The sequence below is a fragment of the Delphinus delphis genome, chromosome 14 (assembly GCF_949987515.2).
Source record: "Delphinus delphis chromosome 14, mDelDel1.2, whole genome shotgun sequence".
NCBI classification, from domain to species: Eukaryota; Metazoa; Chordata; class Mammalia; order Artiodactyla; family Delphinidae; genus Delphinus; species Delphinus delphis.
The window spans coordinates 74,855,946-74,881,658 of NC_082696.1; the positions used below are offsets into that span (position 1 = coordinate 74,855,946).

General features: G+C 34.4%; 1 protein-coding gene across 3 annotated transcripts in view; it reads left to right on the plus strand.

The window, feature by feature from the left end:
- PHIP (pleckstrin homology domain interacting protein) overlaps positions 1-23,663 on the plus strand; it is a 127,286-nt gene extending 103,623 nt beyond the window's left edge. For 2 of the 3 annotated variants that reach the window (XM_060030319.2, XM_060030320.2), the window contains exons 31-40: positions 291-411; positions 3,575-3,700; positions 6,691-6,760; positions 7,093-7,146; positions 7,408-7,557; positions 11,583-11,735; positions 12,328-12,491; positions 12,947-13,206; positions 13,732-13,929; positions 18,184-23,663. In XM_060030319.2, the coding sequence (XP_059886302.1) occupies positions 291-411; positions 3,575-3,700; positions 6,691-6,760; positions 7,093-7,146; positions 7,408-7,557; positions 11,583-11,735; positions 12,328-12,491; positions 12,947-13,206; positions 13,732-13,929; positions 18,184-18,821 (1,934 nt within the window). In that variant the 3' untranslated portion in view covers positions 18,822-23,663. The remainder of the gene's footprint in view (positions 1-290; positions 412-3,574; positions 3,701-6,690; positions 6,761-7,092; positions 7,147-7,407; positions 7,558-11,582; positions 11,736-12,327; positions 12,492-12,946; positions 13,207-13,731; positions 13,930-18,183) is intronic. The other variant, XM_060030321.2, reaches the window with a different exon arrangement.
- Positions 23,664-25,713: the final 2,050 nt, after the last annotated feature.

Consider the following 25,713-nt stretch of genomic DNA (forward strand, 5'->3'; position numbering starts at 1 on the left):
ATAGAAATACATGTAGATGTTCTTTAATAAGTCAGTTTTATATATTGTTTGTCATCTCTTTTCTTCTAAGGAGTCCATAAATAAATACTCCTAGAATTTTGCAGTATAAATGTAGACATAATAAAAAGTGAGACTATGTGTTAGCTAAACTGTATATATTTTCTATCAGAAGATAGTGGTAGACTAATGGTTATGTGGATTAGAACTTAAGGCTTAATTCAAGCAGAATTTTGAAATATTTTAAGCAATACAAAAATAAATTTATAAACGTATTTGTTTGTTTATCTTAGATATTGCTTCAGCATTTGTGGCTCCTGTGGATCTGCAAGCCTATCCCATGTATTGCACTGTAGTGGCATATCCAACGGATTTAAGTACAATTAAACAAAGACTGGAAAACAGGTTTTACAGGTTAGAACCATTTGCTGTAGCTACTAACAAGAAAGCTAAGTGATTCTTTCACCCTTTTACTGATCCTCTCTAGCCGTGTTTCTCAAACTTCAGTGTGCATGCAAATCACCTTGGGCATCTTGTTAAAATGTAGAATCTGGTAGTAGGTTTAGAGTAGGACCTGAGATTATGTTTCTCACAAGTTCCCAGTGATGCTGGTGCTGCTGGTCTATAGACCACACTTAGAGACAAATATGAATTGATGGTCACTGTCTTTGTATTATATTTTATGAAACAATCCAACATATTTTATTTTCTCCTAGATATCCCATTGAAATATTTGTTCATGGATTTTTTCATAGAATAATATTAAAAATTGTGTGTTCTCTTATTTATTTAGCTTATGAATACTTCTGAAGAATGAAATTAAGAAAATTTTGGGTACTTTTTATAGTTGTAGCTTAGTTTGAAATATAACTAGAGTTTTATAAAGATGCAATTTCAGTTAATTTGCGTATGCTGGTTAACAATTTTTGTAAACATTGAGTTCTAATGTTGGGCAGGCTTTGTAGGTTTATTGCCTAAAATGTCTTATCAAAAAGTGAGGTTAAGTCCATTGTTTTCACGTAATGAAATCAGACTTTTAGCTTTCACATTTCTTATGACTTTTGCTTATTAGCAGGCCAACATTTTAACTTAAATAATAATTGCATTAAAACTTTATTTTTGTGATCAGTTTTATAGTACTGCAGTTCTTTACATTACTATTTATTTTAACTTAGGGAAGCTTTTGTTTGTTTGTTTGTTTGCGGTACACGGGCCTCTCACTGTTGTGGCCTCTCCCGTTGCGGAGCACAGGCTCCGGACGCGCAGGCTCAGCGGCCATGGCTCACAGGCCCAGCCGCTCCGCAGCATGTGGGACCTTCCCGGACCGGGGCACGAACCCGTGTCCCCTGCATCGGCAGGCAGACTCTTAACCACTGCGCCACCAGGGAAGCCCCTTAGGGAAGTTTTTAATCGTATTTTGTATTCATATTTTTCTGTGTAAAATGTGCCTTTAGTTCTTTTTAATACTTAGATTGTAATTCTAATTTGATACTGTGTGTGCCTGGTGCTGAAAACACCATTTGTTATTCCTTACTGACTAAGGTAGTGTTTCTCAACAAAAGCATTACGGACATTTAGGGCTGGAAAATTCTTCATTATGAGGGGCTATCCTTTGCCTCTACCCTTAAGTGCCAATAGCAGCCCCTAGTTGTAAAAACCAAAAATGTCTCTAGACACTGCCAAATGTCTCCTGCTGGGCGGAGTCACTTCACCGAGAAACACTTGGAATAAAGAAAACTAAGGCATTGGACTTGACGTTCTGATCTCATTAGGTATTTCTGCTGCTGCTTCATTAATATTTGTCAAAAGCATTGAGATGAGGAGGAAATCACCTGTGATTTGTGCCTCCCAGCCATCTTCCTCTCGAAGCACACTTCTTTAAGTAAATCATTTTCAACGTTAAAGGTTTTAAGACAGGAAATGGAGAAGAAATTCTTAACTATATCCTTATTTCTCTCTAAGCTCCTAAGTTGTTAAACCTTAGGAGTTACACCCCGGGCTTCAGAGATGGAACAAGACGTGGGAGAATAAAAGGGAGAGAAAGAACTGTTTTCTACACACTAATAGTTGGACTACATCTAGAAAGATAAACTTCTGCCATCTCTCACCATTGTTAAAAATATACTTTCTCATAGAAATACTGCTCAACATGAGAATTGCTAAGGTGTACTGTATTTCAATATACATTACAGCTTAATTAGGCTTTTTGGCATTAGCCTAGCTTAGCCAACTTAACCAACTTAGGAAAAAAATCTTTTGGAACAGAGTCCTTACATAAATTAGAAACTGCCTGATTTTTAACTAAATAATGTAGTTGTAGACCTGAGTTATGTTCTTATTTCATAATAATGATGCCTGCATGTGCTATTTCACTGTTTTGAGCTTTTTTGCTTCTCCTCTGCTCATTGGCTTCAGGCTTCTTACAGTTTGTAGTTTTCCTCTTTGATACTTCTAGTTCAGTCTTAAACCGCTGTCAGTTTGCCCTACTGATATTAAATCCTCATGCCTTATCTTACACACAGTTTCTATAGGGTACTCTGAAAATGGCCTGTGATTCTTTTATTAGAATGAGCCTTGTGAATGCTATTGGAAATGCACAGAAGCTTTTCTATATGCTTCTGTATCCACAATTATATATAATTCTTTAAAAATTCCATATAATTGTTTTCTGTTCAAAAATCAGTAACATTTCCTGAGTATTTTCTTCCTTATCATTTTAAGTTGGATGATATTCTAGAATCTGCCTTTGGATTTTTCTTTAGTTACTGAAATAAAATAATAAAACACCAAAATTTTAGTACAGTTGACTCTTGAACAGCATGGGTTTGAACTGCACGGGTCCACTTATACACGGATTGTTTTTTCAATAAATACGTACCTGTAGTACTACATGATCCATGGTTGATTAAATCCGTGGATGCGGAACCTTGGATACGGAGAGCCAACTCTAAAGTTGTATTCGGATTTTAGACTTCAAGGAGGGCCAGTGCCCCTAACTCCCCCATTGTTCAAGGATCAACTGCATTGTCTATTTAGTGTAAAAAAAAAATTAATTTTCATTTCGTTAGGTTTCTTAGTAAACTAACATGTTCACCATATTTGTATATTTTTGTATCTCATAAGCATGCTGTTAGCTTTTCATTTTTAAATGTCATTTGATTACCAGTAATAGAATTAGATTGAAATTGCTTGGTTTCCTTTTTTAAGTAAAAGTCAGATATGCTTATTACCAAAAAATTACACCATACATGAAAGGACTATGTAAAGCTAAAACTCCACTGTTTCTCTCCTCCTGCTACTCTCCTTATAGTCTTTCTCCCTAAAAGAAGGCCCTGTTGATAGACTAATGTGTCAAATTCAGACATTTTCTATGCCAGTACATAATGTTACTACTCTTTTCCACCCGCCCAACACAAATGACGTTCTGTTTTTTTGAAAACAGCTTTTTAAGGTGTGAGTTTTGTAATTGATTTAAGACTGCAATTAAAAAAGTCTGAATGTCTTGGTTTTAAAATGTGTGTGTGTATTTCTAAGTATAAAGAGATTAATAAGACTTATGCATTTTGTTTGTTTAAAGGCGGGTTTCTTCCTTAATGTGGGAAGTTCGGTATATAGAGCATAATACACGAACGTTTAATGAGCCTGGAAGCCCTATTGTGAAATCTGCTAAATTTGTGACTGATCTTCTTCTACATTTTATAAAGTGAGTATTTTTCCACACTTAATTATATTACTGTAATAATTAATGGCAGTATTTTAAAATGTAAAATGCCAAAACGTAGAGTACAATCATTTTTTATTATACATCATGTCACGTGCTGTGCTATAAGCATAGTTCCACTCAAAATAGGAAGCGTATGTCTGTCTAAAGAAGCAGCGTTTAGTTCACTGGCTGATAATAATTACAGAGTCAAAGAGATTGTGTTACAGTTGTGTTCTGCAATTCAAGTAAGAAAATAGGGATCTTTCTCTAAATCCAATGTTCGATAATAATAATAATAGCAAGCTTTTACTGAATGTATAATGTTTTACCTAAATTAGCTCTTCTAAGTCAGATAAAAATCTTACAGGTGGGAGAGATCATTATCTGGAATTTACAGTTAAGGAAATTGAATCTTTTAGAGGTTAACTTGTTTAATTTTCACAGTAAATGAGTGTCTGCCATTTGATTTGAGAACCTTTCATCTTAACATTGTATTGCCCCTATCAAGTTTTGGAACAAGTATTCAAATACATCAGCAGGAAAATGAATTTAACTTTCAAGGTTTTTCTTCTTCAAAGTCAAGTTTACTTCCTCATTCATTAATCCCATACCAAGAGTGATGATAACTACTTCTTAAGACAGCAGGACTTTTACTTCCTTGTCTTAGGATTTTATGCATTCATAGAATGAATTGAGTCTTCTAAATTGAAGCCAGAGGAATGAATCATATGTATATTTTCTACGAAATACAGCTCTGAATTCATACGAAGTTTATTTATATTGGATAATTTTTTCTCATTAAGAGAATTGGGTATTTTATAATTTAAGTATTCACCTATTTTCAGCTTTCATTTTTACATGAAGGGATTATTGAGGCTTTTTTTTTTTAAACACCTCCAGCTTCATTCTCATTACTCAGCATAATCATAGGGTCCCTTTTCTTGGTATTAGGTGAGTTTGTTTTTGTTTGTTTGTTTTGCTAAGGAATGTAGGTAATTGCAATATAAATAAACCAGCAAAGAAAATTCGTAAGGTAAACTTTATGCCCTTCCTCGACCTTATTTCTCTAAAGAAAACTGTTGCCTTCCAACTGGTTTCGGGGCTGTTATTGCTAAGCTTTTGCTGCTTTTCAGTAAAATTGATAATCAAGAATTAATAAGATAATAAAAATTAGTTATCCTCAGAAAACTATTTATATACTTGGTTGTAAAAGTTTATAGTATCTTAACTATAAAGTTTTTAATCTGTAATTTTGTGTTTTATATATGTTATGTACATCTATTTTTCCAAAGAGATAGGAATCAATAGAATCACATGATAGAGTAAATTCATATTTTAGTGAAATAATTTAGATGAAACAATTATTTTTACATTTGGAATAATCTGTGAAATTGTATTTCTTTCAAATAGTTACTTTGAAATGCCTTATAAGAACAGATTAAAATAAAATAATAAAACATTTACATTGTATATATCTAAAAGTAAATCCCTGGCATTTTTTAGAGGTATACAATTTGTTAAGAACCATTTTTAGCTAGTGTTACTTTTCAAGATGTCTAGTATATCTTGAAATTTTGGTAATGGTACTTTTTAATTAAGTTATTTGGCCAAATTTCAAGCAATAGTTATATTCAAAGTGTTGTAATAGATACTTGGAGATAGAAAGAAATGCATAATTATCCTCTTAATACAGTTTTGTAGGGTAGATAAATCTGTAACTATAATATAAGGAAAAAGTAAAAGGAGTTTGTATGAATGCTTAGATGAGGGATAGGGTCACTTCTGGCTATAAGGGTGGGATTTCAGGTACAGGGAGAAGTATGTTAAGATGTTCTGGACAAGGTAGATACTGATTCAGAAGTTAGATGAAAGGAAAGCAGTTCAGGGATGAGGAATGGCATGATGGAGGAAGGTAAATATTTGTTAAGGGAATCGAGTAACTGAAATCAGGTGAAGTAGAGAGTACATGAGCTGAAGTAATAGGGATACAGTGTGCTAAACTCGAGTTTGGACCATATCGTGGAGGACCTCGAATGCTGATCTGAGGAACTATACTTAAAATATGAGCACAGGGAGCAAGGAGCTATCGAAAATATTTGTACCTGAGAATAGCATGGTGCTTGCTATGCCTTAAAAATATTAATTTGACTGCAGTGTCTAATGTTAACAGATAGGGAGGAGACAAAAGGCAAGGGACTGTTGAAATGTTTTTAACATGAGAATAACATGATGCAAATTGCCCTAAAAATATAAAACTGACTGCAGATTGACTTCTACAGCTGACCAAGTAAGAGGTGATGGAGGCTTACTTTATGGAAGTGAGAAAGAGGCAGATGCCAAGAGATTTTGAAGGTAGAATCACAGAACTTGTCCAATGATTGGGTTTATAAGGAGGAGGCAAGGGAAGGAATAGTGAAAAACCATGCATTACTGTAAGAATGGTTGAAAAAAAAGTTAAAAAGAAAAGGGAGAAAGTGGAAAACAACAGGTTTAGACATGCAGAATTTTAGATGGTGTCAGGAATCTCAGGAGAAGAGTCAGAGCAAATTATAGGAATTTGGAGTTCACTAACACAGATAAACTGCAGATATATAAGATTATCTGGTCAAAAGGTATAGAAGATGGCTAAAGACAAAATTTTAGGGAATGCCTACATTTAAGAATAAAGGAAGAAGGAATTAGAAGACAGGAGGTATACTGGCTATTCCTTGTAGACTGAAGAATGAAGGAAGGCATTCCAGGCCCAGTAGTGAACTGAGCAAAACCTGGGAGATGGGAATTGGGCTTGGTGTAATGAAATAGGCCAGAGTGGAGGCTTCACATAGAGTGGAGGGGCAGGGGCAGATGTGTGTGCCATAGGGTTTTGGAGTCAACTGATGAAGAAGCCTTCAGCTTCAAGTTTTATCTTAAAATCTTGTTTTACTAACAGGTTTAAAGGACAAAAATCTCATGACTCCAGTCTTGTATACTAACATTTCTTTGTTATTTAGGGATCAGACTTGTTATAACATAATTCCACTCTACAATTCAATGAAGAAGAAAGTTTTGTCTGACTCTGAGGTATTTAATATTTCATTATGATTATTACTACATTGGTTATGTTCCATATATAAAAAGAAATTTACACACAGTAGTTTTCAGGTGAATGCTGTTATGAAAATTATTTTTGCCTAATGCTGTTGCTAACTTTTTAAAAAAAAATGATTCAGAATTGTTATAATTTTTTTTAAACGGTGGGTGGAGGGAGACTTTTTAATGAGTCAGTAAAGTGTTCCAGCATCATATATACTATGGGTTTTCCAAAATGTAAAGGAGATAATTGGTATTAAAAAACTATAGAATATAGTGAAACCTAGAATATTTTATGAATCTGATAAATTCTTTCTTCAAAGGAAGAAGAAAAAGAAGACACTGATGTGCCAGGAACTTCTACCCGGAAGAGGAAGGTACTAAGTTCTTTGTTTTAACAGAAGTGCCTTATATGAATTAAAATGTATTAAGCATTTTTTTTTACTCTTACTATTTTTAAAGACAGATTAAGTATTAACTTCCAAATCAGTTTCCATCACAACAATGCATGGTTTTCAGAACTAGGTGAATGATGTTTTCTTTTATTTGAATCACTGTATATTACCTAATTATCCAAGATTAAAAATAAAAATTTTATTATATGTATTATTAATATTATTTGAACATTTTAATTTTAGGACCATCAGCCTAGAAGAAGATTACGTAACAGAGCACAGTCTTATGATATTCAAGCATGGAAGAAACAGTGTCAAGAATTGTTAAATCTCATATTTCAGTGTGAAGATTCTGAGCCTTTCCGCCAGCCAGTAGATCTTCTTGAATATCCAGTAAGTATTTTTTTTTTAATGTGTTTGCACATAGATTTTTTTTTAAATTTATTTATTTATTTTTGGCTACGTTGGGTCTTCGTTGCTGCGCGCAGGCTTTCTCTAGTTGCGGCAGGCGGGGACTACTCTTCGTTGCAAGGTGCAGGTTTCTCATTCGCTTGTTGTGAAGCACCAGCTCTAGGTGTGCGGGCTCAGTAGTTGTGGCTCACGGGCTCTAGAGCGCAGGCTCAGTAGTTGTGGCTCACGGGCTCCAGAGCGCAGTCTCAGTAGTTGTGGCTCACGGGCTCTAGAGTGCAGGCTCACTGGTTGTGGAGCACAGGCTCTAGAGCGCAGGCTCAGTAGTTGTGGCGCACAGGCTCTAGAGCGCAGGCTCAGTAGTTGTGGCGCACTGGCTCTAGAGTGCAGGCTCAGTAGTTGTGGCACACGGGCTTAGTTGCTCCTCAGCGTGTGGGATCTTCCCAGGCCAGGGCTCGAGAACCCATGTCCCCTGCATTGGCAGGCGCATTCTTAACCACTGCGCCACCAGGGAAGTCCCCCAGTAAGTATTTTTGAAAATACTTTCTTTATTTGTCAGTTTGATTTTGATATATATATATAAATACATATACATCTCTTATACATGACAGTTTACTATTTATTTTTATGATTATAGTTTATTTCTTTTTATTTCATACACCTTCTCATTATCCATTTGGCTACATAGAGCATCTAAATTGAACAGTGTGGTAGAAAAGAAGTAACCCTGAACTAAGACTCCAAAGAATTGGGTTATTGTCCCAGCTCTGCCTCTTACCAGTTCTGTAGTTTTGAGCAAGTTATTTAGTTTTTATATCTGAGTATATATTTACTATTTTCTTTTCCACACTAATTCTGTGAATTTACTATGGAAATTATTTGGGAAGCAAGAATAATTATACCTGTCTCTAACCTTCCTTACAGGGTTATAGAAGTGGAATGAGAATATTACTAGTTATTTATTCAACATTAAAATAGTTTTTACACTGAAGCACTATATATAAATGTAAGGTGGCACTACTATATATGTAGGTTATGCCAATTTATGATCTTTATGGAATTCGTGGTAAAAAGTTTGAGTAAACATGTTACAAGTATTTATTTTTGCGTGCAGTCTTAGCAATCTAAATTTCACTTCAAGTGATTTTTTTTTATTCCTTTTTTCAGTTACTAAAGATTGTATATCAGATAACATTCATGGTTTGCAATTAAAATTAAACGTTTTATAAGATCATGACCTGGATGTGGTATCACCAAAGTCTTTATTATCTGTTTTTTTATGTATGTGTTCTAATTTGCAATGATGAAAATAGAGAAATTTCATCAATAGATAAATATCATAAATGACTTGTCATTTTAAAAATCAAGAAACATGTAATCTTAAATGTAGAAGATAAATGTTTAATTCCAGCAGTGTGATAAACAGGACTAATTCAAACCCTACCATCCAAAAAACCTCTTAGAAGAACTGAGCTAATGCTAAAGTGCTCTGGTTTTCCTTTCTCTTTGTTTTTGAAACGTGTGGATTTCCTTTTGTTTCTTGCAAGCCCAAGTATGTTATTTTTAATCTCTAAGCCCAGGAGTCTTCACTGGAAACTTCTACCAGATGTTTAAAGAACTAACACAAATTCTACACAGTCTCTTCCTCAAGATAAAGAATGCTTCTACACTGATTCTATGAAGCCAGTGTTACCCTGATGTCAAAACCAGACAAAACAGTACAAAAGAAGAAAGTGCAAAAATTCTTAATATCAGCAAATAGAATTCAGCAATATATGAAAATGATTTTGTACCCTGACCAAGTGGGTTTTTTCCCAGGGATATAAGGCTGGTTCAGTATTCAGAAATCAGTCAATATGTCAATAATTCATTGCTAAAGAAGAAAAATCACATGATCATATCAGTGCAGAAAAGGCATTTGACAGAATTCAGTACTCATTTCTTTAAAGAATGTACATGTTGGGTATGGTGTGGTAATCATTGTGGCCACAGGAGGAAACAAGAATGAGTCTTGGAAGAAAGAAATGTATTACACTTAAGGTCCCAGAGAGGGGTTCACCAAATACCACTTAGGGCCACAGGGGAAAGCACAGGGTCTTAGGTACGTTGCAGAAGACAGGAGCGGGGGCTTCCCTGGTGGCGCAGTGGTTAAGAATCAGCATACCAAAGCAGGGGACACAGGTCTGATCCCTGGTCCGGGAAGATCCCACATGCCGCGGAGCAACTAGCCTGTGTGCCGCAGCTACTGAGCCTGCACTCTAGAGCTCGCAAGCCACAACTACTGAAGCCCGCGCATCTAGAGCCCGTGCTTCACGACAAGAGAAGCCACCACAGTGAAGCCCGCGCACCGCAACGAAGAGTAGCCCCCGCTCGCCACAACTAGAGAAAACCCTCGCACAGCAACGAAGACCCAACACAGCCAAAAAACACAGGGGCAAAGGACAAGCTTGGGCCAGAGCCTTTACTGAGGTTTCCATGAGAAAGGCAAGGCAGGGCATAGTCAACAGCTTAAGACTGGCTACTTTGAATTACTCCAGTTGGTTTTGGGGCATAGGGGTGGTCTCTGGTTGTCTGATACCTGACCCTGGGATGATTCATGGCAGAGGAAATACTGGCTTGGTGTGTGAGGGTTGCTTAAGGGCATGGTTGGTTTACATATGAAAGCTGTATTCCCAGTACAACCCTTTGCCATCTCTAAAAATTGCCTAAGCCCTTGGAAGGGGGCAGTCTCTCCTTAGGTCTGTTTGGTCCCCAAAATACCACAGTATCAAGAATACAAAAATAAGAAAATTAATATAGTTGGCCCTGTGCTGAGTGGATGCCAAAAAGACAAATACATAATCTAAGAAAACAGAACACCACTAATAATAAAAACAGACTTAAGAAGACTAGGAATAAAGGGGATCTTCTGTAACTTGATAAAGAACATCTGTTTAAAAACCTATAGCTAACATCATGCTTAATCATGAAAAACTGAATGCTTTCCCCCTAAGATTGGGAGTGGAGCAAAAATGTCCATCCTCACAGCTGCTATTTAACATAGTACTGCAAATTCTAGCCAGTGCAGCAAGACAAGAAAAGGAAATAAAGGGCATTGCAGATTGTTATGGAAGAAATAAAACTGTCCCTATTTGTCAAAGGCAGTAATACTGTTTGCTTTATGGTCAAACATATTTGATCATAATTTAAACTTGATGGGGCAAAGTCAAGTTATTGTATTTCGAAAAATACAGTTACATACTCTGGGGCTATGGAAAAGGTATAGTATTATTTACTCCTTTAAAGATACCATATTTGGATCATTTTATCCTATTCTGTTGCTTTTTTCTCCTTTCATTTGCCTGTTTTTATTGCTTTATCTTATACAATTGTATATACAATATACAATTGATTAGGTGGAGACTTTGGGTGACTGCACTTTTCCTCCGTGGAATGAACTGCAAAGGCTTTGTGACAGATACTTACATTCATAATTCTTGATTACTACAAAGTTCCCAATTATAGTAATTGTAGTACTGCAGTTGAGGTTACTAGAATTCAGACCTTCACGTACATGGGATGTTAACATATTTTTATTGTTTTTATCTCTTAATTTTAAAGGTACAGTTATGTTTCAATGAATTAGCAGCCTTTAGAGTTCATGGGTAGTATAAAGTTTTGGGTTTTTTATATCAAACTTGTAGTTGTGGAACTGAGTTTTTTCGATATTCTTTTAATCTCCTTTTTCAAACACAACTCTACCCTTTACCTCTTTCTGAAGGAAAAAAAAGCAGAATTTATAGGTTCCTGAATGAGAGAAATCCTGTGTTGATTGCAGTAAAAGGTAGAGGACATGAAAAAAATAAAAATGACTTCGGGAATAAAGGGAGCCTTGATGAGGGAAACGAGGAATGATTATTAATAGTTCTAGGACTTGCAGTCATCACAGAAATTGAATGTGAATCCCTGTTATGAGAAGTAATGCACTATTATTATTATATTATTAATATGACCTGTTTTCCCTCTCTTAGGACTACAGAGACATCATTGACACTCCAATGGATTTTGCTACCGTTAGAGAGACTTTAGAGGCTGGGAATTATGAGTCACCAATGGAGTTATGTAAAGATGTCAGACTTATTTTTAGTAATTCCAAAGCATATACACCAAGCAAAAGATCAAGGGTATATAATTGAATTGCTTTCTTTTCTGTTTAAATGAAATGAAATTAGTAGAAAAGTATGTCGAGTAACTAAATGCTGCTTTTACTTAAAATTTAAAACAAAATTGATAAACTTTCTATTAGGTTCTTAATGGTATTCTAGTGGAAAAAGGAATTCACATCTTTCTGTTTTATTCCTTCTATGAAAAAACACTAATGTCACTAATGTTTAGGAATGGTTACTTTTCTTGAAGGTAGTGTAGTTGAATAGACATCACATACACATTGTCCTGATATGTGTTAGAGGTACGTGTGCTTAACTTTTCCAGCTGTTTTCTGCATTAGTGGAAAGGAGCATTTTTTTCCATATAATGCTCATACGAGTCATAAAAATGAGTAAAACTATAAATATCATTTACCTTTCTTTGTCCAAGAAATACAAAAATAATTTAATTGTAATAATGTTTCAGTTTTAGTCTTTGTCAAAAGAGATTGAGAAAAAGCAATGTTTTAAATTCTAAAAACTTTTTGTTAGAAAAATATTTAAATTATTATCTCAAAGGAACAGGCATTTCCTTTCAGGAATGTTTGAACAGTTTTTTTTCTTTCCATAGATTTACAGCATGAGTTTGCGCTTGTCCGCTTTCTTTGAAGAACACATTAGTTCAGTTTTATCAGATTATAAATCTGCCCTTCGTTTTCATAAAAGAAGTACAATAACCAAACGGAGGAGGAAAAGAAATAGAAGCAGCTCTGTTTCCAGTAGTGCTGCATCAAGGTATTTGATTTCTTTTAAATATCATCAACTGATCTATAAGTTTGTCATCTAAATGATAGAACTTGGTGTTTTTTAATACTTCCTTTACTATTCCCTATATTGCAGAATGATATATTTGACATGCAAGTTCCTATGATGTGGAGGATTTTTAATCTTTTAACTAAAGCTATACTAGTGTAAGTGCTTAAATTCAAACTGCTAAATCTGTACAGTAAAACAGCATTTTTAGGATAGTGATGGCATCATGCTTTCTGTCATATAACTATAGCATTTACAGCGATCCTTCACTAAATATTCACTTTTCAAAGGCTCACAACCATATGAAATCCACTACAAATCTCATATTTTAACATATTTCATAACAGTACAAATATTGAATCCAACAGTATTATAAGACTGTTTTATTCATCCACATAGAGCTAAAAGAATGACTAATGATACTATTTTATTTTCAGCCCTGAACGGAAAAAAAGGATCTTAAAACCCCAGTTAAAGTCAGATATTGCTACCTCTCCATTCTCTGCACCTACACGATCAATACCACCAAGGCACAGTGCTGCTCAGATAAATGGTAAAACGGAATCCAGTTCTGTAGTTCGAACCAGAAGCAATCGAGTGGCTGCGGATCTAGTTACCAGTGAGCAACCATCCACTTCTTCAGCAGCGAAGACTTTTATTTCGAAAGCTAACACATCTGCAGTGCCAGGGAAAACAAGTAAGAATCAGCTACAGTTTCTAAATTGAAATATATATATATAATGACTTTTGTAATTTAAGAATTTACTTTGCCAATGGAATATATTAGATTTAGTAAATTCCATCAGACACTGTTGGTTTTGCTTTTCTTTATTGTTTTTGCCCGTTTTTCTTTTAATTTTTTTTGATAAGGAAAAGAATATTGAGGTTTAGGAATGTCAGTATAGGATAATGCTCAAAAATGGCAACTCTGATCCAAACTGCCTAAATTTAAATCGTAGAACCCAGACTTGCTAGCAGTTTGCCAGCACTTCCCTTCATAATCTTGCAGTGACTGGACAGCTTCTGAAAGGTCTGAAACTATTATGTACGCCTTTTTCCTTTTTGAAAGTAGATTTCTTACGGAAGCTTTAAGCATCGCCCCAGGTTTTATCCTGTTGGCTAATTCAAACAATTCACTTTAGAAGTAATCCCAACCTTCTTGCTTGTTTTAAGGTTAAATAATTTAACTCTTAGCTTTTAATCTTTTGTATGTGTGTTTTAGTTCTAGAGAATTCCATGAAACATTCCAAAACCTTGAGTACTCTTTCAAGTCCTGGTCAGTCCAATTTTAGTCATGCCACTAGGAATAATTCTACAAAAGAAAACATGGAAAAGGAAAAGCCAGCCAAACGTAAAATGAAATCGTCTGTGCTCTCAAAGACATCCGCTCTCTCAAAGTCATCAGCTGTCATCGAGCAAGGTACCGTAGATCTTAACAAATGGTGGTTCTATTGGAAATAATATTTATATCCACTTTTTAGGTTGCTCATTTAAAAGTCACACATTCTGTATTAGTTGATATATTTACTGAGACATCTTCTGATATGCAGCTTTGTGCCAAAAGCAAACTGTATTGTTACTAAATTTTAGAAGCCAAGAAAAACTTGCCCTATGAAAAATAAAAGCATTTTCTGTCCTATGAAAAATAAAAGCATATTCTAAAATCAGAGGCTTTTATGATATAAATTTAGTAGTTTTTAACTTCAGTATTACAAAACCTAGAAAAGTATATCCAAGAAGTTTAAATAAAGTTGAATTTAGTTTTAACGCAGTATAGCACTTCTTTAGAAAAATTTTTGAGTTGTTTTTATATCACAAAATTCAACACACTGACCTTTAAATAATAATTAGGATTGTCTATAGCCAGATATCTATTCTAGCATACAACTTTTGACCCCTTAGAGTTATGCTTCCAAAGTTCTTTTGTCTTCACATTTTCATTGTAAAAGTTTTCTGTTTGAAAGATGAAGCAAGTAACTGATGAAATACACCCTACGACATGTTAAAATAATTATGGCTTCTTGACAGCAGACAGCTCAAGAATAAGCATTTTTCGTCATGACTTCCAGAGTGTCTAGACCATTTCCTTTTCAGTATTCCCCCCAGAAACCTCTCACAATTTAATTTTTCTACTGAAATGACCTCATTTTGATTAATGATATTGGGATCTTCCCACCTCTATAAGTTTAAAATCATCATCCAAATCTACTTATTTCTTTCTGCCTCCTTAACATCTCTGAGATCCATTTCCTCCTCTCCATTCTCACTTCCATGGACTGTCGCACTCTCCTAACTGGTCTCCCTGCCTCAGTTCTCAACTCTACCTTATTCAGTCCATCTTCCACATTTAAGTCAAAGTGACCTTTCTGATCACGTGCACACAGACAAACACACAGAGAGAATTAAGATCCTTCCCTGCCTTTGAATCATACGTGGAATCAGAGTTGAATGTTTTTGCCTGTTATACAAGACTCTTCATTGCTTGGCTGTTGTCTAACATTCAGCTGTCCTTACTTTTCTGTCTCCCTTTGATGTCCCAGCCATCCTGAACCACTTGGAAGTCCCTAAATATTGTTGTCCTTTCTTCCTTCTTTGGAATTTCTTTTTTCCTACTAGTTTAATAGTTTCCTGTTCATTGCCTTTTGTGGCCCTTATAATGTTGATAGAACTATTCTTTTTTTATGTTGTCTATCTCCAGTAGAATCTGAGCTCTTGTGCTTGCCCATGCTCATTTTTTAATTGCCTATACTTAGTATATAGTGGACAATCAGTGTTTGAATAAATAAGTAAATAATTTTGTATGTGAGTGTTTTACATTTGCTTCCTTTCTGAACTGAATTCAAAGTTTTGAATGGTATATTGGCCTTGCTTCTGTTAGTCCTGAATCCTAGAGAAATCAAATGTATATCGAGAATTGGTTCTGGCATTATGATAGGGGAGGTCCAATAGCCAATTTGATTCATAGTTTTTGAGTATTACAAATACATAGGAATACCAGTACAGTATAGAAATATAATAAGCTACTATGTAACCCATTAATGATGACTTATCATATAAATATTGGCACTTGAATTAACTATCAGAAACGAGCAGTGCTGTGCAATTGAAATATAATACAAGTGACATATGTTCTAGTAGCTACATGTCGTAACAGCAAACAGGTGAAATTATCAGTTTTAATACTGTATTTTATTTACTCCTTTATATCCAAAATACTATTTCAGTGTGTCATCAGTGTTTCAAAATGTACACTTCTTCATATTCAAATTTAAACTTAATTAAAACTTGAATTCCTCAATCGCTTAGTTACATTTCAGGTGCTCAGTGGTCATGTGGTTAGTAGTGGCCTCATTGGATAGTACAGGTCCAGATGAGTGATTTTTAAAACTTCTTTTTAACTCGAATTCCTTTTTAAAAGAACTGCATTAGTTCTGAACCTTTTTAGGTTATATATTGCTTTGTAAAGTTGGCCAACCCTGTAGTTTTTTTCCCCTAAAAAAATGCACGTAGGCATACCCACACAAACTTTGGACCATTTCAAGGAGCTCCTGGAGTCCTTGAAGCCAGTCTGTGGAACTTTTGTAGGGTATATGAACTGGATGTTTATTTGCCAGTAGTCTTAATGTAAAACAAATTAAAAGATATACAGAATCTTACAGAATCCTCAGGCAGGTTAAGGGTACTTGTTTGTTAGAAAATACTTTTACTACTTTATGCACAGACATGTTTCTCCCCTGCACCCCTCCCCTCGTCATTATTCAAAACCACTAATCTGAAGAAAGTCATTTGTACTGTGGGGTCAGGAAATGAGGGCTTTGCCTTCTTCCTCTGCTATTGGCTCAGAGACTCCTTCTCTGAGAAGCATTCTCTTTAACAGCACTTTCCATCTCTTTATGGATTTCCTGTAAAATACTGCATTGCAGATCTCCCATCACAACCAAAACAAAAAACTTCAGAATTTTGGAGGAAAAAGTTAGTGGTGGGCTTCCCTGGTGGCGCAGTGATTGAGAGTCCGCCTGCCGATGCAGGGGACACAGGTTCATGCCCCGGTCCGGGAAGATCCCACGTGCCGCGGAGCGGCTAGACCCGTGAGCCATGGCCGCTGAGCCTGTGCGTCCAGAGCCTGTGCTCTGCAACAGGGGAGGCCACAGCAGTGAGAGGCCCATGCACCGCAAAAAAAAAAAAAAAAAAATTAGTGGTAATGCGTGTTTGTCATCTTTTTCGTCATCTGAAAGGGTAATGGCTTTTTTTTTTTTTAAACCATAGAAAGGCAGTTCATCATGATGTCCAGATTGTACAGATTTGGAATTTAATCTTCAGAATTTTTTTATTTTTTAATAAAGCATAATGGTCTTTATCGTGGAGTTTGTTATAATGGGATTTTAATCCTGATAATAGTTGCACACATAGTGGATTTGATTGATATGTGCAGTCAGTATTGCTTATGATTATAAATCAGTCATTTGCCATTCAGTTACATAAGGAGATAGGACTGTTCCAAAAAGATCCTGTGAAGAAAACTGCCATTTAGTTGCTTTTTTATTTTAACCCTTTTTTAAAACTTCTGTGACCAAGAGTAACTTATTTCTACTCTTGTAAAAAGGATAGATGAAGAATATCAAAGCCATGGTAGTGTTTATGGAGAACAACTGTTATAAATTATTCCAGTAGATGTACTTCCAAACCCCTTGCATAGGAGTTAGTAGGAAAGGAGATCCTTTTTACTTCTGAGGAACATAAGGAAATATTTAGACTATAAATTCTTCTCTGATATCAGAAAGGTCATGATCATCATCACATCCAAGAGAGGATTAAATAAGAGTTAGAATCATTCCAGTCTTGATAGTCCCTATTTCCTCCATCTGTAATAGAAAAAAATGATTAGAGGAAAGTAGAGGGGGATGATAATGCTTATTTATTCCGATTACCAAGTTTAAAGGTCATGGATTTTATGCTAAGATTATTTTCCATGATGGAGCTGCTTGAAGGTAGGAAGACAGAAAAATTCTGTGTTAATGAGGGAAACAAAGTGCTTTGTGGTGGTGAAGTTCCATACGAGTAAACAGGGTCATTTTGTGTAATGAAAACAATGCTCGTACATTAGAATGTGTAGTAAAGGTAGTAGGAATAAGAAACCTTGGCTAATCCCAGCTCTGTCATAATTTACAGTATTAATTTAGACAAGTAATTTATTTGCTCTGAGTTTCATTTCCCTCCTGTCAAGTCATCAGTGACTTCATTAAGGATGCTTCTCCTCTGTGAGTTTTAAATAGAAGATAAATAATATCATTAAACCGTTAGCCTTTTGTCAGTTCTTTTTCTCATATTAGTTAAAAAACAATTAGGATTATGGGCTTCCTTGGTGGCGCAGTGGTTGGGAGTCCGCCTGCCGATGCAGGGGACACGGGTTCATGCCCCGGTCCGGGAGGATCCCACATGCCGCAAAGCAACTGGGCCTGTGAGCCATGTCTGCTGGGCCTGCGTGTCCGGAGCCTGTGCTCCGCGGCGGGGGAGGCCACGGCAGTGAGAGGCCAGCGTACCGCCACAAAAAAAAAAAAAAAAAAATTTAGGATTATGTCATTACGTATAAGTATAGAAGTGGACTTATTGATTGGTTTGAGGGTCAAATAAAAAAGCAGTTCCATATATTAAGTGCACTGTTGTTCCCTTTCAGCAGATTGTAAAAACAATGCTCTTGTACCCGGAAGCATTCAAGTAAATGGCCACGGAGGGCAGCCGTCCAAGCTTGTGAAGAGAGGACCTGGAAGGAAACCTAAGGTGGATGTTAATACCAGCAGTGGTGAAGTTACACACAAGAAGAGGGGTAGGAAGCCCAAAAAGCTACAGTATGCAAAGCCCGAAGATTCGGAGCAAAATAGCATGCATCCCATCAGAGATGAAGTAGTTCCTTCTTCAACCTGCAATTTTCTTTCTGAAACTAATATTGTAAAGGAGGATTTGTTACAGAAAAAGAGTCGTGGAGGCAGAAAACCCAAAAGGAAGATGAAGACACAAAAACTAGACTCAGATCTCATAGTTCCTACAAGTGTTAAAATGCTAAGGAGAAGTAACCGAAAAAAGACAGACGATCCCCTGGATGAGGAAGAAGAGTTTGAGGAACTTAAAGGCTCTGAACCTCACATGAGAACTAGAAACCAAGGTCGAAGGACAGCCTTCTATAACGAGGATGACTCTGAAGAGGAGCAAAGGCAGCTGTTGTTTGAAGACACTTCTTTGACTTTTGGAACTTCTAGTAGAGGACGAGTCCGAAAGTTGACTGAAAAAGCAAAAGCTAACTTAATTGGTTGGTAACTTGCACCAAAATATTTTACTTCAAAATCTATAAAGCAGGTACAGTTAAGGAGTATGTAGAACTATGGCTTCTGCTTCCTTGCTGCTATGACGGATTAGGGAATGTTATGATTTGATTTGCAAAAAAAACAAACAAACTTACAAGACACTTCACTTCTTTAAATGAATATATATATATATATAAATATATACATATATATTTTAAATGTTTGCTATTTATTGCCCTTAGATAGGTTATGCATTTCAACATTCATTTCATTTACTGTTCAAAACAAAGGAAATTGAGGCTCTATAATGAATTCCCAATTTATTTCTGAAGAAGACAGTTCTGCTATACTCTTAAGGAGCATAATATTCCTAGTGATAGAGCATTTTATGTTAAAATGAATTATTTTTGACCAAGCCAGGTACATTTCTGTTGATACAGAAGTCTTGTCCCTAGGAGAACAGATGTTACCAGAGTAGCAGTAAATTAAGAAATGTGTTTCCTCTAAAGGTAAATATAAAATTCCCACCATTTGATACCCTGAAAAGTTTAATTTTAATTATAGAATGTTCATCTACAAAGAATCTAGAGGAGGCTTTTGCTGTATTCCATTTCTGCCAAACTTAAGAGAAAATGTACTGATGCAAAGGAAACATATCCACATTGGAAAACATTTGACTGTCTAATTTTTCAGACCTTGATTCTTATGTCAATCACTCAATCTCTGTTTATTGTGCCAAAGACTGAGAATCAGTGCAGTGGAAAGCCTGTTTTTGACTGTCAGGACAGCATACACTTTTTCAATATTGGAAAGGCTATATATTATTCTAAAGAGCAAGTTATTAAAGAGTTATGCTGAGGTGTATCTTTTTTTGGTACTAATAGTAGAAAATAATGCACTGGTGGGTCCTTTGACAGAGATGTTTTAGAGAAAATGTTTAAGTGGTTAAAGGATTCAAGGAAAATACAGGAAAAAGGTATGGGATTTGATGTTTACTTGTTAATCCGGATTAATGTCATTTCTAAACTTTAGACATATCTAATAGGCTAAAATGACTTACAAAGAAATGTGTCTGTGTGTGTATGTGTATATATTGATAAATGGGTATAATTAAATATATATACAAACACATACTTATATACTATTACCCAGGTATAAATTCTTTTTTCAGGATTTTTTAGATAGTGGTAGAATAAAAATAATTTTAAAATGTCATACTTTATAGTTTAATTTTAAGGGGAAGATTGGTTATTTTCAATTATTAAAGGTTTAAAAATAGGCCAAATCACTTTTTATGCAATCATGTTTTATACAGTGGTCTCATTGCACATTGTGTTTTTTCTGCACTTTTTACGGTATCCTTATCACGCTGGTATGTCAGTATACACCCTAAAGAAAAATTCCATTTAATGATTGTGCCTTGTATTCTATTATTTTTTGCATCATTAGTAAAATTAAGTTGTCTATTGTAAATGATAACTATATGACTTAGGAGAATGTATTGCTATATGTACTGCTGTGGAAAAGGAAAGCAGTTATTTATTTGTTTATGGTACAGTTAGTTATTTTATACCTTAAAAACCAACATAAATACCATTTCTATTGTTTAAAGATTATTGTCCATTTTTTTTTAAAGTTTAAAGAATGTAGTATTTTGTGAGGACTGGTATGGTACAAAAATGTAGCCAAAATTTTCGGATACTACATTTTTAAAAAGCGAGGCTGGGGAATATATGTATCAGCATGACCCTGATATAGAAAAATAAAGTCTTTAATTGAACCTTGGCAAAATACATTACATAATTATTTCTATAATATTTCTGGTAGGGATAAATGTTAGCTGTCATCTGATTGTCTTGAAAAAGGATGGAAAGTGATGCATTTGGGCTTTTTAGATTGTTTGTAACTAAATTTGTACAGAAATCCTCCTATGGTATTAAGTAAACCATTTTCCAGATCTTAACTGGATTGCTGTGATTTTGCAGTTGAAAATAATTTCAAATTTTTCAGGTTTTTTGTATATTTATTTTTTTCTAACAAATATATTTAACTATATAATTAAAATTCAGTAGTTAAACTCTTCATAATGCAGAAATGGATGGCTTGGTTGTATAGTAAAATGAGTCTCTCAGCTACACCAGTATTGAAAATAGTGTGTATGTTTGAAATTTAAGTCATTAATATGTTGCTTTTGAAGGCAGTCTATTTGAAACATGTAATTTCCTGATGTTATCTGCATTGTGTTAGAAAATAAGACTATAAAATCCATTTTTGTAAAAAAAAAGTATGTGTACAGTTTTAAGGTGTGTACAGGAAAAGGAAGAGCGTACACAGTCTTAAGAGTGAAATATACCGCTAGTAGGGTGTATTAATTCTAACTCATGAGCAAAAAAATGAGTATTTACCATCTTACCTGCAACAAGTAAATGTATTGTTCCTGTTCTAAAGACACTATATATTTATGACCTTATTTGGATATTATTAGACACTGGTTACTTAGTAAGGCAGAAATGACTTGGATCAGATTCTTTATAATTGAAACACTTAAAAATGTATTAGTAATAACCAGATATATCTAGATTTTATTTTTTTATAATTTAGCTTCTATACGTTGCAAAAGTTGCATTGAGAAATTTAAGTCATCAACATAGTTTTGTTCTACCACTTGGAAAATACCTTCTTTGAGACAGTAACACCATATATATACTGTTCATAGGTCAAAAGGAAATGTTGGCAGTTGTTTTAGGTGAGCAATAAAAGAATTTAAGTTTCCTGAAAGTTTCAGAAATATAACTTGTTATTACATTCGTAGAAAATGTAAATCAGTTTATGTATTTTTAAGTACCTAACCCTAATATTCTCTCCCTCCACCCCAACATTCTCAAGTCCCAATCAAATCTTATAAAATTACAAAATGTTGCAAATCAGCAGATTAAACAGTCTAATTACAATCTCGTAACTCTGGGCAGTAGACATACTTCTTAAAAATTTTATTCTTTGCAATCTGCTATTGTGGCATTGGACTGTTCTCTGCATATATTCATGAACTAAAGATTTGGCCTTGCTTCCATTGTTTTTATTATTGTACAACATCACAAATTTGAAGACTATTTGGTAGCATTGTAACAACGATCTTCCTCCTTAAGTAGAATAATTGTATAGAATATTTGTGAGCATGTTTAGGTCACATCTGAGACACGAAGTTTGGTTGAATCTAGTATCACTTGGAAATGATGTAATATACACTGATCAGCAAAAAGATCCTTGTGCAGCATGTATGTTAACATCTAGAACTGTCCCTTATCTGCAGTGCAGTAGATTAATCAGACATTTTAACAAAAGTATTCAAATAACATTTTTACCTTATATATTAGCAACATTTACATGTTTTGAAATATGATTTGTAATATAAATTAGTTTCTCCAGTTTATAGCGTTTAATTCTAGCATTCCATTTTATACATGCAAACATACCTCTCTCTCAGATGTCAACTGGAAGCAATTTTGACTGTTTTCTACCTAATGAAAACAAATTGTTACTCTGAATGTTTTTGTCCACCTGAAATTTACTGTTGAGTAGGTTGAAAGGACCAAGATACTTGAGTGTTTAAAAGGGCTATAATTGTTCTCATATGCAGGAAATATATGATTTTAAAAGTCATAATAGGGGAAGTACTTTTATGTTCTGTGAATTACACCCGTATTTAGTTGTTTTTTTTGGTTTTGTTTTTAAACAGGTTGAGAAGTGGTTTAGTTAAACTTAGGCGACAATTTATTTTCCTACTGAAGTCGGAAAATATACCTTTTCCTCACTTCCCTCCTTGCAGTTCCCCTCATTTCCCAAATTTCCAAGTGATTTGAACTAAGTATTACATTTACTAAGAAGCTATTTTTGTTCTTAATTATACTGAGCTAAGGACTCCAGATGGAAGGTCATTTTGTACTATGTACAATACCCAAGAAGAGGTCACATTGAGTCAGAAGACTGTAAGTACTGCTTTTGACGCTCCAGATATAAACCTTGTACACACTGTAATAAAACAATTAGAAAATATTATGAGCTATAAATATATATTATTTTTAGTTTTGATAGCTCTGTGTTGAAATACTTTTTTAATGCAGATAAAATCATCAGGAAATTAACCTTATATGGCACAAACCAAATACATAATAGTGGGTGGCTATGAGTTTCTACATTTAAGGAGCTAAGAAAATAGGTTTGAGACGATATATAGTACACACACCTATGAGGCAGATGCACACACGCTTGTTACTGTTAAGATTGTGCGTGTTGATTGAAAGGCTACAAATTGCGACAAAATACAAAGTTACATTTTTGGACCATATTAAAACTGCAAGAAGATGGGGTCTTATTTAAAGATCTTTTAGAAAACTGTTAAATCCTGTCACACGATATTTAGACGTGTAGAATGTAGCTCAATTTTAAAAAGTAACTGACCTAGAGAGTTAATGTTGAAACTGACACATTTGCAAATTAAAATGCTTATTTTGTACAGAAAACAATGTTAAACACAAGCAAATCTGTTGTATGTAATAAGTAACAGAGTTTAAAAACAAATTAATTATTTAGCTTTATTGAGGTTTTTGGTTTTTTTCTTTCTGGAAACCTGGAGTATCATGTTATAAACGGCAGTCTCACACCAGAATAGCAGTGCCCTTTGTTTTTGTACATATTGATTGGACCTTTCTTTACTGTTAGGTGGACACTTTCTATGTTAGTTTTGAAGCATAATTCTTTGAATCCTTTTATACAAACTAGAATGTATGTGTAAGAATTCCTGTCCCTGCAATGTAGTAACTACAAACTTATTTTTAAATAAATAGAAAACTTGTTTTTCTAAGCTATTTTGTAGAGTCTCATGATTTCTTTTATGTTTTTTGGTAACACATAAAGCACTAAGTACATAATTTCAAGAGGTATTATGTAAATGGTGGTACATTAGTGTCTCCAGTGCCCTGTCTACTTGGCAAAATGTTGAAATACATTAGCTAATTAAAGGATTGTGGGTACCCTAATGTAACTCAAGTCCAAAATAACCAAAGGTTAAAAATGTCATTTGCTTTTCAATGTGTACACTTAAAAACTATATTGATTTGCTGCTATGCATAAGTTACTGTACTGGGTATAATACTTCAATATTCAGACTTCTCTAAGATATATTTCAAAGAAACAGTTTACATAAGTATTTTCTCAAAAGTGTGAAGTGAAATTTCTGGGAAAATTAAATGGAAGAACGATGAAAACGTTTCATTTGTTACGCAGTTATACAAAATGAGATTCATAAGGCTATTGCTGTTTTTCTAGAAATTTGTTCAGATTGGTATACATTTTTATTGACATCCTGAGAATCTCAATTTTAGTATAAAGAGTGCATAAGGCTACAATAAATGAAAACTCCAATTAAGCACATGAGATAATTTGTGAATTTGTAGCTATTAGTGATCATTTCTCCTTAAGAAATTTGTTTAAATGACTTTGTATAAAATAAATTTCTAAGTTGAGGAAAGCAGGTAAGCATTCCCAGGTACCTTTTTTCTTTCTAAAGTATGCTGATACTAATACCTAGTTTATACTTAGGAGAACCAGCAAAGAAAAAAATTATTTTTAGCAACCACTTTTTACTAGTTTCTCTTTCGTAATAACATCAACTTTATCTTCTAGGCTAAGCGTTTCCATTATTTGAGAACAATAAGATTAAAAGCCAAAGCTCAAAATGTCTGTTTTTGCAATAGAATACCTTGTATTTGTAATCTTTTTGCATTTAACATGTTTTACCATATATAGATTATTCTTTTTGGTTTTGTTTGGGGAAAAAATAGTGGAAAAGATTCATTTAGTACCTTTCTGTCTAATATATTAGACATGTTGACAACACAGTGTAACGGGATGAACTGGGGTTGTGGAGTTGAGTCATTTCATCTCTGAGTTTCACTTTCCTCATCTGTAAAGTTAAAAAAATTGATTAATCTGCAATGTCCAATTCAATTCAAATGATTTATGATTATTTCTCATGTGTATATTGTCTTCACTCATGACTCAATCTTGGCTTTTCTATTTAGTCCCTAAAGAAAATATACCATTTAATGTGTAGCTTTCAGGCAACCTGTGCCTTGTGGCCATGACCTGATTGTAGTTATGAGATCTTCTGAACCCTTAGTTACAACTGTGCTGTTGCAACACACTATAAATTGTGAGTTGAGTTGAAATATTTGTTTACTGGTAATAAAAAGTACTAAAGTTTGTGATTTTCCCAAGGGCCCTCTAAAGAATCTCAAGGATAGTTGTAGTGTAAAACACATCCTGAAATTTTTATTTAAGGTCCAGTCTTGGGAAAGCAAAGCCAAAAGAGTTTGAGAAAATTTAATCATGGGTGCCTGAGAATAATAGTTGGTTTCCCATTTAATTAAAAATGAAATAAAATATTTAAATATAGAAGGCAGAACTATTTTAAGAAAACTTAGATCTTTGGCAAGTGGAAAACGTTTGTTCCTTGTTTTGGCCTTTGTTTTAATAAAAAGGACATAAAGTCAAAGCAAAGCAAATTACTCTGATGAGATATGGGGAATCTGAGCAGATTATTTAGAAGTTAAAGAGCAACTCAGTCTTCTTTCAAGCTCTTTGAAAACAAGATTATTGTAACAGAAAACCAAATTCTACTTTGGTATTGACATAATACTTAGCAATAAAGGTTTTACAAGCTCTTCCCTCCCCCTCTTCACCTGAATAAGTGCATCAAAGGGAGGGTAACTGTCAAATTTTTAACGCACTTTATAGTTTCTTTTCAGGCTCTTAATTCTCTCTGCTACTTGTACATACTTGTTTTTCATATTTTGGAACAAATAGACACTTCAGGACAAAACTCTTTGTCCTAGAAAAACTCATTC